Consider the following 20,527-nt stretch of genomic DNA (forward strand, 5'->3'; position numbering starts at 1 on the left):
ACCTGTGCCCCTTTCAATGGAAGTCTTAACCACTGGACCACCAGGGAAGTCCTTCCCATCAGTTTTCAGTTGCCTTGATTTCCAGTCCTTTACTGGTGAGTTTCATGAATGAGCAGTTGGAGCAGGGTGGGTTTCCCTGCCTTTTACCCATTCTTTCTACTCAGAATCCACTGACATGCTTGACACTGTCCACATTTCTTGGCTCCTGACATTCCCCTCACCTGGACCACCCTCTGCTTTCTGCTTGCTCAAACTCAACTGTCCTGAAAGACATGCCTCATAGCCCACATCTTTCACAAAATGTCTCCCAACCAATGCATCCCTCTGGGCTCTTATCTTTCTCCTGAGGTCCTATAATTTGTAAAAGTATCCTTCATCAGGCAAGTAATCATTCCTTTGTGCCACAACTCTACTACCCTTGCAAAGGGTTGGTTAAATCTTCCTTCTATTTTCATTTTCCCTTCATATTTTAGTCTGTTCATCCTAACTGCTTTCGTAAAGCCCATCACCATTGGTCTTGATTTTCTGGTGCCTGACAGTACCAATCTGTGTCTTTCCCAGAGCTGGCCCTCAGTAAGTATTTGTCAGTTTAATTATTGTGTTGGTAGTTAATGGGAGATTCTTAGATTCTAGATTAAACTTTAACTGTCTTTCCCAGCCCTTAAAAAGCAGACCCTTGGAGACTTCTTCCTGGGAAGCCCACCACGACCTTGTAGAGTGCTTTAAAGGACAAAGAGCTTACCCTGAAGAGCCTGCAGTCCATTGCCCATCTGGTCCACATTCCCATTCACCAGCGCGGTCACTCTGTGAATGTGGCCATACTTGGTTATTTCTATTGGCGACTCCTCCCTCTCACTGGCTTCCTCCTCTTCCTCTTCTGCAGCATCTTCCTCCTCCTCCATCTCTTCTTCTTCTGAATCCACCAAAACCATGACATCACCCATGTCTTGCCTCCTAATTTTCCAAAAGGGAAGAAATGATCAAGAAGATACCCTGTTTTCTCCAACTTCAGCCCTCACTGAATAGGGAACACTCGGTTCTCTGCAGCCCCTTTGGTAACATGGACAATTCTTCATGGACTCAACGTGGTTGAATTGTGAGATGGAGATGATGACCTTTAAAAGAGGTGCTGCCACAGACTGTCTAGATAATCACACTGTGCTGGGTGAATTTTATCATCCCCCCTCCCCTCTCCCCGCTGTTCGTCCGGCAGGTGACCTCAGGGTCCCAAGCTCCCACCATTTCAGTTCCCCTTGCAGCACGCACAGAGATGCTCTGTTCCTTTCCTGAAATGCCCTTATTTCTCCTCTACTTACTGAAATTTCTCCTCCTTTTCATTATTCAAAGCCCTAGTAAAGTCCTCTCCCTCCCCCTGCAGCCTTGAGCTGTGACTGAGTTTGGCGTCCACAGCCAGCGGTTTGGCACTGAATTGTCCTCTAGATGATTGCTAGTTCTGCCTCCCCAGCCAGACTGTACATTTCATGGGCCAGTCACAATCCTGTGAGCATGACATTCTCATTTAATCCTCACATCCTGCCTCTGAGAAACAGCTGAGGAAACAAAGGCTCAGAGAGGGTCAGGGCTTTTCCAGGAGCCTCAGGCTTGAAGGGCAGAGCAGCCATGTGAACCCAGGTCCACTTATTCCAAAGCCTTTTCCCATTATGCCAAGCTGCTCCCTCTTGTGAGAAATAAGCCTGGGGAAGGACCGACTCATGCCAAAATGACCCTCAAAAATGGGGCAGTACAGGTAACACTCTCCCATGAAAGACGGTGCCAGAACAATGAAATCTCTTTATTTGTCCCAGAACAGTAATACCCCAAATTATAAGCTGATAAGAGAAGCGAAGAGTTCCTCGCTCCTGCGCAGGCTCTCCTGGGAAGTCAAGTTCCACTTAGTTGTTTCTCCCCTACTAAGGTTCCCTCCTTTTGGGAGGGGCTTCTGGGCATACGCAGACTAGTTTTCCAAAGCACGCTGTAAGATTATGACTTATTCTTCCTTTTAGCTCTTTCCAGAAAATTAGATAAATACATGAATGACTGAGCTCAACACATTCATGCTGTCTTTATGCCTCAACGACAAACCAGCAACGTGCCTCGCCCTGAGGTCTGGCATTGAAAAAGGAGCACAGACTTTGCAGTCAATCAGACCTGGGTCTGACTGCAGGTATGGCCATCACTTCCTAGATGAGCCTGCAGAAACTGCTTCGCTTCAATGAGCCTCCCTCACCGTATCTGGAAAATGGCGATGCCAGCAGCACCCTGAGGAGTGTATGATGGGGTCTCTAATAATGCCTGAGGAAGCCCCAGCCCCGGGTCTGGCCCCTGGTGGGTCCCCAGTGGTAGTGATTACTACTGCTCTTATGAAATGTTATAAACAAAACATCAGTGAAAACAGATTATGGGAATTGGTTTCTGATTTGAGTCTAGGGGACACTCACCTGAAAGTGCTTCCTACTGAAAGGAGAAAGGAAAAAACATTAATATCCAATAAGATCTGCTTAGGCCTCACAGAAGTTTCTAAGTCAGCTAACAGTTACAAAACGATGGGCAACGAGAAAACTGACCCAAAACGAGAGATGACAGGGTGCTCAGGAAGGGTACTTGGGTGCTTCATTATTGCAAATCTGGACCCAGTTTGGAAGCCTACAGAATGGAGCTTCAGGTGGGAGCATAACAGGGACCATCTTCCCCCACCCACACCCTCTCAGGAAGCCTGCAAGAGAAACAAAGGGGCCCAGGAAGTCCTTACCATTCCGGGAAGCTCTTACCTTTCCAGCAGAACAAAGGGCTGTAATACAACAGGAGCCCGGTGATAATGGCCAGTCCCAGCAGAAGCAGGCTCACAATGGTGGCCACGATTCCCCCGATGTTTAGAGGTTCTGCAAAGACACACCACACCCTTCACTTATCCACGTGATACACATAGCTAGGAGCACAACACCTTACCTCCCCTGCCTGGATCCTGCTCTTATCTTGGTTTTGTGACCTTGGGTGAGGCATATGACCTCTCTGTGGACTGTGTTAGTCACTTAGTTGTGTCGGACTCTTTGCAACCCCATGGATTGTAGCCCACCAGGCTTCTCTGTCCATGGAATTCTCCAGGCAAGAATCCTGGAGTGGATTGCCATTGCCTTCTCCAGAGGAACTTCCCAACCCAGGGACCGAACCTTGGTCTCCTGCTTCACAGGCAGATTCTTTACCGTTTGAGCTACAGGGAAGCCTCATGACCTCTCTGTGCTGCTGCTGCTAAGTTGCTTCAGTCATGTCTGACTCTGTGCGACCCCATAGATGGCAGCCCACCAGGCTCCCCCGTCCCTGGGATTCTCCAGGCAAGAACACTGGAGTGGGTTGCCATTTCCTTCTCCAATGCGTGAAAGTGAAAAGTGAAAGTGAAGTCGTTCAGTCGTGTCCGACTCTTAGCAACCACATGGACTGCAGCCTACCAGGCTCCTCCGCCTAGGGGATTTTCCAGACAAGAGGACTAGAGTAGGGTGCCATTGACTTCTCTGTAAAGCAAGACAAATATCTCATTTTCCTACTTCATACAGTTTGTGGGAATCAAATGAAGCATGTGATGCAAAAGAACATTGGAAAGTTAAAATCTCTGTCTTCATACATCAAGACTGTTGTTAAGGCTACAGTAATTAGGAATGTGAATTACTAGTGCTGCAATGACATGATCAACAGGATAGAATAGGAAGGGACTTCTCTGGTGGTTTAGTGGTTAAGACATTGGGCTTCTACTCTACAGGGCATGGGTTCAATAAGAACAGGTCTATGAACAAAAGGAAACTTGATATAGGACAGACTAGTGAATAAAAAAGGAACTCTTTAGGAAGTCATATTAGACCAAATGGTTATCCAAACTGGGGGTGGAGGAAATTTGATGTCTACTTCCTCCATTCACCAGAGTCAACTGTAGATGGACTACAGAGTTAACTGTGAAAGGCAAGCAATAAAACATTAAGAAGACAATATAAAAGAATGCCTTCATGACCATAGGATAGATAAGGATTTCTTAAGACACAGAAATGCTAGTGATACAAGAAAATATTCATAAAATCAACCACATTAAAGAACCTCTGCAAATCAAAGGATACCATAAATAAAGCAAGAAGGACTAACTGAAAGATATTTGTAACATGTAAAACAAGGAATTAGTGTGTGGAATTTCTGAAGAACTCCTATATATCTATAAGAAAGAGGAAAACATCAAAAGAGACAATTATGGGGAGTTCCTTGGTAGCCCAGTGGTTAGGATTCCAGACCTGAGTTCAGTCCCTGGTTGGCGAAGATCTAGAAAGCCACATGATGTGACCAAAAGAAAAACATTTTTTTTAATTTTTAAACAAACTATTTTTTAAAAAGCACAATTATATATTTCACAGAAGAAAACTAAATAGCAAATAAAAATATGAAATAATGCTCAGCCTTCTTAGTAATCAAAGAAATTCAAATTAGAACCATAGTGAGATTTCATTTTGCACTTACTTGATGGACAAAAATCACAGAATCTATGGTTGAAAATCTGGGACAACTGCCACTGCAAATGGAAATTAATATAACCACTTTGGAAAATAATTTGATATTACCTCATAAAGATAAAAATGCACATAACATATAACCCTTCATTTCTACTTCCTGGTACAGATATGCTGGAGACATATTTGCCTGGGGACCTGGGTATATGTGCACAGGGGGCTGGGTAAAAGATTTTCACAGCAAGACTGTTCATCACAACAACAAAAAATCAGAACAACACAAATGTCCATCAGCAGGAAAATCAACAGTTTAGTTGTGGAATAGTGCTACAGTGGAAAATTAAGAAGCCAGGAAGAGGCATGAAATATAATCACACATGTCAGCATGAATAAATCCTGGAAAACAAAATGTGGAGTAAAAACAGCAAGTCACAAAAAGACTACATTTGTATAATAACAAATTTTTTTCAAAACTCAAAAACTAAACAATATATTATCAAGAAATGTGGGAAAAAAATGTGTACATATGCAGCAAAATTTTTCTTAAATAAAACATGAAACTCAGGAGTTACCTTTTTCAGGAGGCCCAGGATGAGATTGAAAACAGGCCTACAGGTAGGGTTGCCAGATAGAATACAGTATGCCCACTTAAATTTGGATTTCAGATAAACAATGAATAATTTTTTTAGAATAAGTATGTCCCAGGATTTCCCTGGTGGGACAGTGGCTAAGCCTCCATGCTCCTGATGCAGGGGGCCTGGGTTCAATCCCTGGTCAGGAAACTATCTCACATGCTACAACTAAGACCCAGTGCAGCCAAATAAAAAATACAACTTTTAAAAATTAAAAAGTTATGTCCGATGCAATATTTGTGACATAACACTAAAAAAAAAATTCTTTGTTTTTCTAAAGTGCAAATTTAAGTGAGCAGCATGTTTTTTTAGCTTTGCTGCTATTGTTTTCTAAATCTGCCACACTACCTACAGGTAACTTCAGCAGTGCTGGTTACTGTTCTATATCTTAAGTGGGATGGTAGTTTCTTAGGTGTTCATTTTGCTGTTATGTTTCACAGCTTACAATATATAAAAATATCATTATATCTTTTATTTTAGACATGTATTTGAATATATATTTATATGTTTTATATATATATATATTTTTTTTTCTTTAGGATGTAACAGATATTAAATAACTTTTGTATCTTCCCTGGTGGCTCAGGTGGTAAAGAATCTACCTGCAGTGCAGAAGACCCGGGTTTGATCCCTGGGTTGGGAAGAAATAAATTTTTTATCTTGATACAATAGAGATTTAGGACTGGACTGCAATTTTCCCATCCCTCTTGTCAAGCCACAGGTAAGCAGATATGCCTCCTCCCTGATGGCAGTGACACAAGTAGAGGGAAGCAACAAGCTGTCCCCATGCTGGTCCTCTGAAGCTCTACTCCTCCAGGGTCACTTCCATCACTCACCTTTCACGCTCAGCCAGATGTCCACCTCCCTCACCCCCACAGCATTCTCAGCCCGGCAGACGTAGTAGCCCTCGTCCAGGTCCTGGGAGCAGTTGCGAATAGTGAGGGTGGAGCTCTGGCCACTCTGGGTGATGAGGTGGTGGCCGCTGGGCTGGATGACCACCTTGGGCTGGGTGAGGTTCCTCAGCCACATGATCTTGGCAGGGGGGTAGGCTCCAGACACCTGGCAGGTAAGCGTCACATTGCCCCCCACAAAGCAAGTCTTCATGGGCTCAGAGAGAACGGAGGGGCTCCCTGGCCATCAGGAGAAAGTAAAGAAAGAGAAACATTTAAGGAGATTCAAGCGGTGACCTGAGAATTTCAAGAATGTTACTTGTTTTGGAACAAAGAAACTCCAGGAATATCTGTACCACACCTGGTCTCGTATAATAATAAAAGATAATATTTGTTGAGCATTTACCATGGGCTAGGCACCCTATGTATTAACCCAACTAGTTCTCAACAATAATCTTGTTATTCCCATTTTGCAGATGGGGAAACTGAGGAACAGAGAAAGTCAAGTAACTTAAAGTCATACAACTAAGGAAGTGAGCAGCTAAAATTTAGGGGGACCAACTGTCCTGGGTTGCCCAAGACTGAGGGGATTCCCAGCACCTGGGGGCTTTCAAGGCTTGTGAAATCCTAGGCAAACCAGGATGAACTGGTCTGTGTGAGAATGGAACCCAAGAAGTCAGGCTTTTGTGATCCACTTCTCCTTACTTCCTATGTACTAGGCTTCTGTGTGTAATAACCACACTGATCAGATAAAATACGGGCACACACCCTGACAAGGGTGTTCCAGGGGACAGGAGGGCACCTGAATTAGTTTCCTGTTGTTGCTGTAACAAATTGCACAAACTTAACAGCTTAAAACAATACAAATTGATCCTCTTATAGTTTTATAGTTCTGGAGGCCAGGCGTCTGAACTAATCTCACAGAACTAAAGTCAAGGTGTTGGCAGAGCTGGTTCCTTCCGGAGGCTCAAGGAGAGAATCCATTTCCTTTTTTCTCAGCTTCTAGAAAGAAGCCACCTGCATTGTTCGGCTCATGGCCCCTTCCTTGAATTACTCCTTCTGCTCGCATCTGTCATAACAAATCACTACCACACTGACCCTCCTGCCTCCCTCTTATGAGGAACCTCGGGATCACACTGGGCCCAACCAGAGAATCCTGGACAATCTCCCCATCTCAATATCCTTGATCACAGATGCAAAGTCCCTTTACCATGTAAGCAAACAAATTCACAGGCTCTGGGGATTAGGATGTGGATATCCTTGGGAGGCTATTCTTCTGTCTACCATAGGTCTGTCCTAGAAAACCCAAGACTGCATCCCTGTGGCCTTGGGGTCTGATTTAAGGGGGAGATGGGGAGCCATGAGATCTACTATGAGGATCAGTCTGTAGCCTTCACACAGGAAGCCTTTCCCCCTAATGCACATCCTCTTGGGAAGGGTAGTGAATTCATCTTGGGAGGACTTATTAAATCCATATTTTCAGCAGCTGAGGAATACAGAGCAGCATGTTGGGTTCCTGCCCAGGACAGTGAAACTACACACTTCCCCTTGGCAGTTGTTCCAAGAGAGAAATCTAGGGTTTCACTGCTGGTGTCCAGGGAAGAAGAAAGGGGGAAGGGGGAGGGGGCTGGGGGTGGAACAACCTCTCTCTAGGTCGGGTCAGCAGAGGAGAATTGCCCAAACCTGGTTTTGCTCAGAAAAATCACCTGTGAACACCCCTTCTTGAATCAACTATCAGATTCCCCCCATGTTGTTGCTAAATTGCTCCTTCCCTGCTTGTGGTTAACCAGAATTTCCTTTGGGGTCACAAAGCCAGCAGCGGTGACAAGCCTCATCAGTAGGTTTGTATTTCAGGGTCCCAAGCCAAAGTTTGAGAAATGGTCCCTTCTTCCTTTACTAAAGGCAAAACAAACAGTCCCCCAGTGCACCTCCCCTGCAACCCAAAGGTATGTACTTTCACCAAACACAGCATTCACCCCTCAAAAAGCTATGTCACCAGCCAGCTCGGGTAGCACTTAGAAATTCAGTTTCGCTTAAGACGATGCTGCATGCAAGGGTGGGGCAAGGGTGGGGTTGGTGCTGCGGAGCCTCACAGATCTGCAGGAATGGACAGCATGCTAGAGCCCTCACACCTGGGGCTCCATAACACTGCAGCTTGACATGAGTTGAGTTGGTTTCTTCAGTTTTAGGGGGCCTACATGCCATATAATATGGTAAAGGACAGGGAAGCCTAGCGTGCTACAGTCAATGGGGTCTCAAAGAGTCTGACATGACTGAGTGACTGAACTGAACAGAACACGCCATATAAAGAGGGATTTGGGGAGTTGTCTGGTAGTTTAGTGCTTAGGAGTCAGCGCTTTCACTGCTGTGGCCCAGGTTCAATCCCTGGTTGGAGAATTAATATACTGCAACCATGCAGCACAGCCACAAAAAAAAAAAAAAAAAAAAAAGAAAGGAAGAGAAAAATAGAGATCTGGGCAGCAGGAATCCCTGAAAGCATTGCTTTTCATCAGCTTGGGGGCTATGCTGCCCTGCATCCCTGGGTGGATGTTAGTATTGCCCTTCAGTGATGCACTAGTCCTTCTATGTGGAATAATCCAAAGCCCCTCAACCCCGAAGGCATTGCTACGCAAGGTGTGGTCCTCAGACCAGCAGGATCAGCACTTCCTGGGAGCCAGTTAGAAATTCAGTCTTGGATCCACCCAGACCCAGAGAGTCAGAATCTGCATTTTTGACCAGCCCCTCAGGTGACCAGCATGCACATCCAGGGTCGAGTGCCCATGAGTGAGGCGGGGAGAACTGCATGGCATCAGGGTTGAGAAGGGTCCTGGCTATTTCCCGTGCTCCTGGAATTGGGAAAACTTCCGGTCAGCTCCCTTTTCCAGACACATTTCTTAGCCCTGAGCACATATTTAGATTCAGATTACAGGTCAAGTCTCAGGGGCCACAGGAATAATGACTTAGGCAAGATCTGAAAATAAAATAAGAGGGTAAAGGCAAAATAACAAAACTCACCAGCTGCCTCTGCCAATTTCAACCTCTCTCAGCATCAGTCCATCATTTATTCACTTCCTGGGACTTACGGTCCACAACACACTTTGGGCATTTCCCGTTATGTACCACCCTGAGTGTGTCTACTGCTTTCTAGCTGCATGAGTCTGGGCAAGTATTTCACCTTCCGTAAAATGGAGCGTCCTCCCAAAATTTGTGTTCATCTAGAAGCCCAGTATGTGGTCTTACTCAGAAATGGAGTCTTTGCAGAGGTAACTAGTTAAGGATCTCAAGATGAAATCATCCTGGATTGAGGGTGACCCAAAATCCAAGGACTGGTATCTTGTAAGAAGAGGAGAGGGACTTCCCTGGCACTCCAGTTGTTAAAGACTCCATGCTTTCACTGCAGGGGGTGCAGGTTAGATCCCTGGTAAGGCAACTAAGATCACATGTGCCACGTACCAAAAAAGAAAAATGAAGAGGGGAAGGCATAGGGAGACACACCCACAGAAAGGAAGGCCACATGAAGACAGACGCAGGCACCAGAGTGATGGAGCCTCAGGAACACACAGAGCCATCAGGAAGTGGAAGAGGCCATGAAGGATTCTGCCACAAAGGCTTTGATGGGAGCATGGCCCTGCCAACACCTTAATTTCAAACTTCTAGCTTCCAAAACTGAGAGAGGATAAACAGCTGTTGTTTTAAGCCACCACCAAGTTTGTGGTACTGCAACTCTGGGAAACTGATTCTGGGGGATAATACTGCAAGGGCTCAGCTCACCAGCTGATTGAGGACTGAACAAGATGCTGTATGCAAAATACTCGGCACCTGCACAGAGTCTGCACTCAATAAAACATTACTGTCTCTATTGCAGTTGGCCCTAGAACAACATAGGGGTTGGGGGGGCCAGTCTGTGTGGAATCTAAAATCCATGTCCTGCTATCTCTGCCTCAAACACAAAGAAGATGACTCACCCAAGGACAGGAAGCTAAAACAGTTTTGGATAGCATCAGGACTCAAACCCTAGTTCTTTTGATTCCACATCTTATACTTTCTAATCAGACACAAACTTTCCCCACACTGAGTTGCTGCTGCTAAGTCACTTCAGTCGTGTTCGACCTTGTGCGACCCATAGACGGCAGCCCACCAGGCTCTCCCATCCCTGGGATTCTCCAGGCAAGAACACTGGAGTGCTTGCCATTTCCTTCTCCAATGCAGGAAAGTGAAAAGTGAAAGTGAAGTTGCTCAGTCCTGTCTGACTCTTCACGACCCCATGGACTGCAGCCTACCAGGCTCCTCTGTCCATGGGATTTTCTAGGCAAGAGTACTGGAGTGGGGTGCCATTGCCTTCTCCGCACACTGAGTTAAAGATCTATAAAATGAAAATATAGGTACTATATTTATTGGGGAAAAAAATCCACATGTAAGTGGAACCTCGCAGTTCAAACACGCCTGTGCTGTTCAAGGATCAGCTGTATTGTGATATTGCCATTTTCTGGTTTAAGTTTGCCAGACTTCTCTCTCCAAGTTTAAGTCTTTTAAAGGGAAGGACTCTGTATTCTTCCACAGCACCTGGCACCATACATGCATCGTGTCTGCCTTCAGTCTTGTCTGACTCTTTGCAACACTATGTAGCCTGTCAGGCTCCTTTGTCCATAGGATTCTCCTCACAATAATACTGGAGTGGGTTGCCATGCCCTCTTCCAGGGGATCTTCCTGACCCAAGGATCGAACCCGCATCTCTTATGTCTCCTGCACTGGCAGGCTGGTTCTTTATCACTAGCCACCTGGGAAGCCCACTTGGCACCATGCTGAGTACCTAAATTCCACATGAAGAAAAGATTTGCCAGATCAAGTCTGGAAAGAGGTCACCTGGATAAAAGCAAGGGCCCTGGCATCAGACCAGCCTGGCTTAATGCTGCTCCATCACTTAAGAGGCGGCTGATCCTTGGTAAATTAGTTTACACATGTTATCATCTACAAGTTACAAATCATCCTAATTTGCACTCATCTCACACTCTAGTAAAGTAATGCTCAAAATTCTCCAAGCCAGGCTTCAGCAATACATGAACCGTGAACTTCCAGATGTTTAAGCTGGTTTTAGAAAAGGCAGAGGAACCAGAGATCAAATTGCCAACATCCGCTGCATCATTGAAAAAGCAAGCAAGTTCCAGAAAAACATCTATTTCTGTTTTATTGACTATGCCAAAGCCTTTGACTGTGTGGATCACAATAAACTGTGGAAAATTCTGAAAGAGATGGGAATACCAGACCACCTGACCTGCCTCTTGAGAAACCTGTATGCAGGTCAGGAAGCAACAGTTAGAACTGGACATGGAACAATAGACTGGTTCCAAATAGGAAAAGGAGTATGTTAAGGCTGTATATTGTCACCCTGCTTATTTATTTAACTTCTACGCAGAGTACATCATGAGAAACACTGGGCTGGAAGAAGCACAAGCTGGAATCAAGATTGCTGGGAGAAATATCAATAACCTCAGATATGCAGATGACACCACCCTTACGGCAGAAAGTGAAGAGGAACTAAAAAGCCTCTTGATGAAAGTGAAAGGGGAGAGTGAAAAAGTTGGCTTAAAGTTCAACATTCAGAAAACAAAGATCATGGCATCTGGTCCCATCACTTCATGGCAAATAGATGGGGAAACAGTAGAAACAGTGTCAGACTTTAGTTTTGGGGGCTCCAAAATCACTGCAGATGGTGATTGCAGCCATGAAATTAAAAGACACTTACTCCTTGGAAGGAAAGTTATGACCAACCTAGATAGCATATTCAAAAGCAGAGACATTACTTTGCCAACAAAGGTCTGTCTAGTCAAGGCTATGGTTTTTCCTGTGGTCATGTATGGATGTGAGAGTTGGACTGTGAAGAAAGCTGAGTGCTGAAGAATTGATGCTTTTGAACTGTGGTGTTGGAGAAGACTCTTGAGAGTCCCTTGGACTGCAAGGAGATCCATCCAGTCCATTCTGAAGGAGATCAGCCCTGGGATTTCTTTGGAAGGATGATGCTCAAGCTGAAACTCCAGTACTTTGGCCACCTCATGTGAAGAGTTGACTCATTGGAAAAGACTCTGATGCTGGGAGGGATTGGGGGCAGGAGGAGAAGGGGATGACAGAGGATGAGATGGCTGGATGGCATCACTGACTCGATGGACGTGAGTCTGAGTGAACTCCAGGTGTTGGTGATGGACAGGGAGGCCTGGCGTGTTGCGATTCATGGGGTCGCAAAGAGTCGGACACGACTGAGCGACTGAACTGAACTGAACTGATGAGGATTACAGATAATAAGTTAACAAGTAAGAGACAAAGACCTTTTGAGCACAGAAACCTAAAACAGGACTGACAGAGGAGACCCTTTCAAAATCAGAAATTGCTCATCACTAGCAGAAATGTCACAAATATGGTTTAGGAACAAGATATGCCAGAATAATATCTATAATGTGCATGACAGGTCTATGAAATTAAGTGACTCTTGTGACATAATAAGAAATGATGAAGAAGCCATAAAAAAGAATGGACAAGATATGAACAGATAACTCACAAATAATATATAGGAAGCCAATAAGTGTATAAAAATTATCAACCCCACCAGTGATCAAAGAAACCCAGATTAAAACAATCAGCCATGTCCCAACTAGCAAACAGGAAAAGTTTTTAAAAATTAATAAGACTCAATGTTGGTGGAGATACTGGGAAATAAATATCTTCGCATGGTCTTTCTAGAGAGACTGACTGCCAGTAGGTACAGGGTTTCTTCTGGGGTGAGGGAAATGTTCTGGATTAGAATGGTGATGGTAGTACAACACTGTGAATATACTAAAAAAAAAAAAAAAAAGCCCACTTAATTATACACTTTGCTACTGCTAAGTCGCTTCAGTCGTGTCCTACTCTGTGCGACCCCATAGATGGCAGCCCACCAGGCTCCCCCGTCCCTGGGATTCTCTAGGCAAGAACACTGGAGTGGGTATTATACACTTTAAAATAGTGAATTTTAGGGAATTCCCCAGTGGTCCAGTAGTTAGGACTCCATCCTTTCACTGCTGATTCCGGTTCATCCTGATTGGGGAACTAAGATCTCACAAGCTGCATGGTGCAGACCTCCCCCCACCCAAAAAAACGAGTGAAATTTACATTATGTGAATTATATCTCATTTCTTAAAAATTGCCCCAAAACAGTTCAGTCAGATTTGGTCCATGGAGCACAGTTTGCCAACCCCTGTCCTTGGGCAGAAAGTGAGTCCTGGTCCCTTATGTTGCCCAAGGCCAGGTGCAGTGCCTGACACAGAGGGGACACCTGGGGACAGTGTGCTCAGTTAGTGGGAAGGGTCACCATTCAAATGCCACTTGCCTAGGAGAACTTGCTGGTACACCAGGGCTCACTTCTCAGCATGTCCACTGTCCACACTGCACCTCTGAGGAGTATTTTCACAACCTGTGAGGACAACCTCACCAGGGCCAACACAACCCAACATACTTTGGCCCTGGCTTACTCATTATATTGGTCTCCTGAGGCCGCTGTAACAAAGGACCACAAACTGTGTGGCTTAAAAAACAGAAATTTTTTCTTACAGTTCAGACAGTCTGAAGTCCTAAATCAAGGTGTCAGCACCTTGCCCTGTATGAATTTCTGGCCCACGGAAATCATGAGATAATGATTGTTGTTTGAAGCCATTATGTTTAGGGGTAATTTGTTCCATGAACAAATTGAACCTTTGTCATTTGTTGACAGATAAATGAACCTTGTCTGTTTTGTTCACGGCTCCATCTCCAGGACTTAGAAACTTGTGCCTGGCATGTAGTATGTGCTCAGTTAGTATTTGTCAAGAGAAAACCAGCTTGGACTAGAACCAAGAAGTTTCATTATGCATCTTTAAAGTTTGAAAGGAAGGAAGCATAAAGCAAAAGGAAGGGCGTAGGGAAGGAATGGAGTGGGAGCTTGGAGTCAGCAGATACAATCCAGTATATATAGAATGGATAAACAACAAGGTCCTACTCTGGCACAGGGAACTATATTCAGTATCCTGCGATGGGGACTTCCCTGGTGGTCCAGTGGCTAAGACTCCACACTCCCAATGCAGGGGACCTAGCGTCGATCTCTGGTCAAGAACTAGATCCCACGTGCCCACATTGAAGATTAACGATCCTGTGTGCCACAGCTAAGACCTGGCACAGTCAAATAAATAAATATTCTGTGATAAACTACATTGGAAAAGAATATTAAAAAGAATATGTATATGTGTATATGTATATATGTGTGTGTGTGTATAACTGAATCACTCTGCTACCCAGCAAAAATAACACAATATTGTAAGTCAACTATACTTCCATTTTTAAAAATAATTTTAATCAATAAATTAATTTAAATTAATGATTGATTTTGTTAATAAATAATATTTGATTTTTTTAAAAAAGAAAATGGGAGGAAGATATGAAAGGAATTCAGTTCACTCCAATACCCTGGGATCTCTTTTCCAGACCCTCTTTCAAAGGGTTGTCCCAGAAGACAGGAAGGTGAGAGGACCCCAACCCCAGGACAAGGCAAGGCAGACTCACTGATCTGTACCACACAGCTGGCTCCCAACTCCGGCCCCACTATGTGGCTCCCGACACACTTGAACTTCTTGCCATCCGACAGCTGGGACTGGCTCAGCATCTCCACCCCCAGCTTTGATGTTCCCACGACCACACCTCCTGGCTCTTCTGTCCACAAGAAGTCTGGGTCTGGGTATCCCCCAGCCCAGCGACAGTTGAGCTGCAGTGAGAACAATCCTGGCGACACCTCTGCCCAGCACTGGGGGGCTGACGGAGGGGGAGCTGCAAAATACCAGAGAACATGGCCTTAATCACAGGCTAAAATGAGCCACTGGGCTGACTCTAAGGATTACAGGACCAGGGTATCGGAGAAACAGCAACTCCAGTTAGTGCACCTTGAAATAAATCCTAGCACAAATCAGTGCCTGGCAAAAGTCGGGTTTCCCCTGCTGGGTGTTAAGTCTCTGAAGAGATTTGCATTTCTCACTAGCCACATGTGGCTATTTGATTTAAATTAATTACAAATTTAGTTCCTCCGTCACACTACCCACATTTCCTAGTAATCACAGGTAGGAGGTGGCCACTGAAGTAGACCACACACAAGAGAATATCTCCATCATCACAGAAAGTTCTACTGGACACTGCTGATCCCTGGAGGGCATAACAGGAAGAGAGAGACTTATTCATCCCCAATCCTCAACACACACTTTTTTTTTTGCTATGTGCAAATACAATTTTTAAAAAAAATATATAAAAATTTAACAAATTACAAACTTGTAACCCATGTATTCATAATTATACATAAAAATAGTTATGTATTATGTATATAGCATATATTTATATATTTTATATAATATATAAATATTTTATATAAAAGCATTTTCTATAATATGTAGATATTTTAAATACTTTATATATTTTATATAATATACATAAATAGAAATTTGGATCTCATATGGGTAGATATGTGGCATCTACAAGAAAAATTATTGGAAATACATCAAAACGATGGTGAGAGTACAAGTGATTATTTTCTTCTTTCTACTCATCTGTGTTTCCCACAACAAGGAAATGACTTTATATAACTTTATACACAATAAATGTCATTTATGATAGAGAGCATTGAGACCTAACAAAGGCTCTGAATAATGTATAAAGTAAGTGTGTCATTACCCTGCCTACTAATTTGTTGTTCTCATGCTCCCTTTCATTAGCATGGATTATGAGTGCACCCTGTGTTTCTACAGTGGTTTTCCTCCACTGAATGTGTGCATGAGTGTATTTGGTTGTTTCCTCACCTGCAAAATAAAGCTTCATGAACTACGTGTTCTTAACAGCGCTAGAGGGCCTGAGTTAATGGACAACATGAGTAAAGACAGATGAATGGATAAACAAATTGTAGTAGATCCATAAAATAGATACTCTTCAGCCATAGATGAAAACAAGTACTGACACAAGCTACAACAGGGATGAACTGTGAAAACATGATGCTAAGTGAAAGAAGTCAGTCCCAGGGATTTCCCTGGTGGCCCAGTGTTTAAGACTCCGTGCTCCCAGTGCAGGGGGTGAAGGTTCCATCCCTGTTTGGGGAATTAATGATCCCACATCCCATGCATTGCTGCTGCTGCTGCTGCTGAGTCACTTCAGTCGTGTCCGACTCTGTGCGACCCCACAGACGGCAGCCCACCAGGCTCCCCCGTCCCTGGGATTCTCCAGGCAAGAACACTGGAGTGGGTTGCCATTTCCTTCTCCAATGCATGAAAGTGAAAAGTGAAAGGGAAGTCGCTCAGTTGTGTCGGACTCTTAGCGACCCCATGGACTACAGCCCACCAGGCTCCTCCATCTATGGGATTTTCCAGGCAAGAGTACTGGAGTGGGGTGCCACTGCCTTCTCACTGCAGCACCCCCCACAAAAAATAACCTCCATTAAAAAAAAAAAAAAACAAGAAGCCAGTCCCCAAAGGTCACATACTGTATGATTCCATTTATATGAAATGTCTCGAATAGGCAAGTTCATAGATATAGAATATAGGTTGGTGGTTGCCAAGGTCTGGGGAAAGAGGGTATGGGAATGACTGCTTAATGGGTACAGGGTTTCCAAACTGGGGTGATGAAAATGTTTTGGAAATAAACATGATGGTTGCACAACACTCTGAATAGACTCAATGCCACTGAATTGTACATCTTAAAATGGTTATACATTATATAGTTTCACCTCAAAAAAAAAAAACAACTTTAAACCTGGCATAAATTCCCTTCTGTGGCTCACAGGGACTCTCCTGTACCCCTAGTTAGCAGCGAGCTTTCAGAAAAGGTAACATTCTCTCTGACATGCAGTTTGGGTGTGTCCATGTGTGTCGAGGGAACCAGAGAAGCAGGTTAGGACCTGTGTATCAGGGAAGTCTTTGCGCACAAAGGGAGGCACAGACACACAGGTCACCAAGGGTCAAGGTGGAGGAGAGGAGGAGGGGCGCATTTCTTACGCACAGTAGACCAGGAGCTCGGTGGTCACCTTTCGATGTCTCCCGCTGAGCACGTTTTTGGCCAAACAGGTGTAGTTCCCTTGCAAGTTCTGTGACATTAGTAACAGCGTGAAGCAGCTGGCTGTCAGGTTGTTCCCAAAGAGTTCAGTGGTGGAACCTGGGGCCTGGAACCACCACTCAACCACAGGCGGAGGCTGGGATCTGCTGCTGCAGCTGAAGTCCACCTGGGAGCCCTTGGCTGCATAGAGGGTGCCGTTGGGGAGCCTGCCAGTGCTGGAGATGTTGACCTCAACCTGAGAGGGGCCGTCTGCAGACAACAGGGCAGTGGGGAAGGCAGAAGAGTTAACTGGAGCCCCTCATCAGAATTAAGGGACATAGAAATGATCAAGCAGCAGCCAGTGAAGATGACAACACTACTTATTATGTGACAAATGCTGTGCTGAGTGCCCTTAGGCATGCTCTTATTTGTTGCTATTGTTAAGTCGATAAGTCATGTCTAGCTCTTTGCAACTCCATGGACTGTAGCCCGCCAGGCTCCTCTGGCCATGGGATTTCCCAGGCAAGAATACTGAAGCGGGTTGCCATTGCCTTCTCCAGGGGATCTTTCTGAAGCAGGGATTGAACGTCTGTCTCCCTTATTGCAGGTGGATTATTTATCTGTGAGCCACCTGGGAAGCCCATGATATCACTTATGTGGCAAATGTGCCAAGTGCCCTTAGGCATGCTCTCATTTACTCCTGAGCAATGACATGAGCTTTACTGAGGGGATCAATCCTTAGACAATAGGGAAAATGCAAATTGATCCTTTTCAAAAACACTGATGAGCAAAAAAGGTATCTGTGCATTAAAGAGTTAACATAGCAGGACTTCCCTGGCAGTCCAGTGGTTAGGACTCTGTGCCCTTACTGGCTGGTCAGGGAACCACAAAACAAAAAGAGAGTTAAGGTAACAGACCTGGGTATGCTTTCCTTAGAAAAGCCGGTCTATAAGGTTGGCCTTGGCTGGTGACTAAGACCTTGGATTTCAGGGGGGTTCCCACCATTCCCAGAACTGGTAAGAGTGGGGTTCACTGGGGCTCACTGGGTTTATGCTAAGCACCTGCTTTCCTTCTGAGAGTCTGGAGTTTCGGTATGTGCTGGGCAGAGGATGCCTACATGACCAGCCTCAGTAAAAACCTAGGGCACTGTGTCTCTGATGAGTATCCCTGGCAGACAATATTTCACACGTGTGGTCACAATTGTTGCTGGAGGAATTAAGCATGACCCATGTGACTGCACTGGGAAAGGACTCTGGGAAGTGTGCTCCTGGTTGTCCTGTGAATTCTCCTAGGGAATCAGTGAGCCAGGGGGTGGTCTTGGGGACCCCCCATACAATGTCACACTGAAAGAGAAGGAACACTGGTTCCAGCCCCAATCTTGAACTCCACTTACTAGCTGTGTGACTTTTGGCAAAGTATTTAACCTCTATTAAGCCTCTGTTTCCTCATCTATAAAATGGGGGGATGCTAGAACCCATTTTATGGGGTTGTCATGACAACTAAATGAATTACCATTATACAGTATTCAAAACAGTGCCAGAAATGTCCTCCCACCATTTTTACCCAATGTGCCTAAGATGCCACATCCTCTTTGATGAAGAGATCCATCACCTATTTATGCTAAAGTCCTGTAGAGTGTTAGCACTGCCAGAGACTTCCTCTTAAGAAGAGTTCAGAAACGGCAATGCTTGGCCAAATGAATACATCTATGACTGTAGAATTCTGAACAAAAATATGCTAGCAAGGACTTCCCTGTTTGGTCCAGTGATTAAGAATCTGCCTTCCAATGCAGGGGACATGTGTTCAATCCCTGGTCCAGGAAGATTCCACATGTTGCGAAGCAAGGAAGCCCATGTGCCACAACTACTGAGCCCTCAAGCTGCAACTACTGAAGCCTGCATGCCTAGAGCCTGTGCTCCACGACAAGAGAAGCCACCACAATGAGGCCCCAGCACAGTGAAGAGTAATCCCCGCTCACCGCAACTAGAGAAAGCCTGTGCACAGCAATGAGGACTCAGCACAGCCAAAAAAATAAATAAACAATTTTTTTTAATGCCAGGGGGATACATTATTAGAGGGAGGAGACAGCCTTCCCAGGGCCCCTTAAAGTACAGAAACTACTTCACCTATTTTGGGGCCACTGTGTAACTATAGGAATTGTGAGTTTCTGAGCAAACTATTCTTGACAATATGCATTTCTAGTTGGAGCTGGCTTCTAATAGTTACAATGATTTGCTGGAATCATGTCACTTCCCACGGAGGGTCTGGGGAAAAGTTATATTGTGGTTTGGGAGGTGCTCAAATCTCCCATTGAATGCTGGCAACTAGCTGGGTAGGTAGGTGGACCGGCAGGTCCTAGGGAGTGCCCACAGCTGGTGCGCACCCGATCAAGCACAGGGTATCTCTGTGGTATTAGTAGCCACGTCTGGACCAGCAGAGATATTGTGGTAGGCTGGGCAGCCTGGGTCTACCAAACTGTGGCCTGGAGGGTCACAGAGGCCTGTCATGAACAGTGCAACCCCCCAGAAACTGACTGGGAATGGCTTTTGACCAGCACAATCCTCAGAAAAAAAATGGTGTTGGATACAAGGAATGGATGAGAATGAAGCAGATAGAAGGGTTAAAAAAAATTAAATGAGGGAAACTGAAGGGTTTTCTGAATTGAATGTTCAAAAGTTGCAGTTCATCTATAAACCCTTGGGTTGAGTCTGCTTTTTTTAAAAATTTTTTTTAATAGTTCTAGAACATAGGACTCCTCATTCCCAACCTAGGGCTTAGGAGTCAGTTTATCCTCAGTTTTATTTGCTTATTTATTTTTTGGCCACACCACTTGGTTTGTAGGATCTTAGTTCCTTGACCAGAGATCAAACCTGTGCCCTCTGCATTGGAAGCATGGAGACTTAATCACTGGACCTTATGGGAAGCCCCGAGTCTGCTTTCTTAATTAAAGCTGATGCCACCCATATAAGATGAACTTAATAAATGTGTGTGTTCTAACTGCTCCACCAAAAACAAACAAACAAACAAAAAAAGCTGATGCCATCTTCTTAAACCCTTGGGGTTCTCCCCCTATTCTGACTACGAAGAAGGCGGCCCCTATTTCCATCCCTCCTACCTTTCTCTCCACCCTGCTGCTATTCCTAAACAGAAACCACCAGCCACTTCTGCTTGTAGGATGATGGCGGCAATCACTCAAAGAGACAGATGGGGAGGAAACAAAAATAAAACAGCAAACAAATAAACAAAATACAGAGTGCTTACAAAGGTTTAGCATCTTATGGAGGCCATGGTCATGTCAAGTTCTGACTTGCGGATGAACACCTTAGCTTAATTGTTATGGGTGTGGACTCTGGACCCAGACACACCCAGGTGTAAATCTTACTGCCACTTCTAGACGGACAACCTCGAGCAAGTGTCCTTCCCTTCTCTCAGCCTTCTGTGCTTCCTATGAAATGAAAAGAAA

The 20,527-nt window shown here is 44.7% G+C and overlaps 1 protein-coding gene across 1 annotated transcript in view; it reads right to left on the reverse strand.

Moving 5' to 3' along the window:
- Positions 1–20,527, reverse strand: part of VSIG10 (V-set and immunoglobulin domain containing 10) — a 43,176-nt gene that overhangs the window by 2,924 nt on the left and 19,725 nt on the right. The window contains exons 3-8 of the mRNA XM_006074235.4: positions 17,032–17,334; positions 14,566–14,826; positions 5,950–6,243; positions 2,769–2,879; positions 2,439–2,454; positions 743–954 (exon numbers count right to left, since the gene is read on the reverse strand). Coding sequence (XP_006074297.3) covers positions 743–954; positions 2,439–2,454; positions 2,769–2,879; positions 5,950–6,243; positions 14,566–14,826; positions 17,032–17,334 — 1,197 coding nt within the window. The remainder of the gene's footprint in view (positions 1–742; positions 955–2,438; positions 2,455–2,768; positions 2,880–5,949; positions 6,244–14,565; positions 14,827–17,031; positions 17,335–20,527) is intronic.

The sequence above is a fragment of the Bubalus bubalis genome, chromosome 17, assembly GCF_019923935.1.
Source record: "Bubalus bubalis isolate 160015118507 breed Murrah chromosome 17, NDDB_SH_1, whole genome shotgun sequence".
NCBI lineage: Eukaryota > Metazoa > Chordata > Mammalia > Artiodactyla > Bovidae > Bubalus > Bubalus bubalis.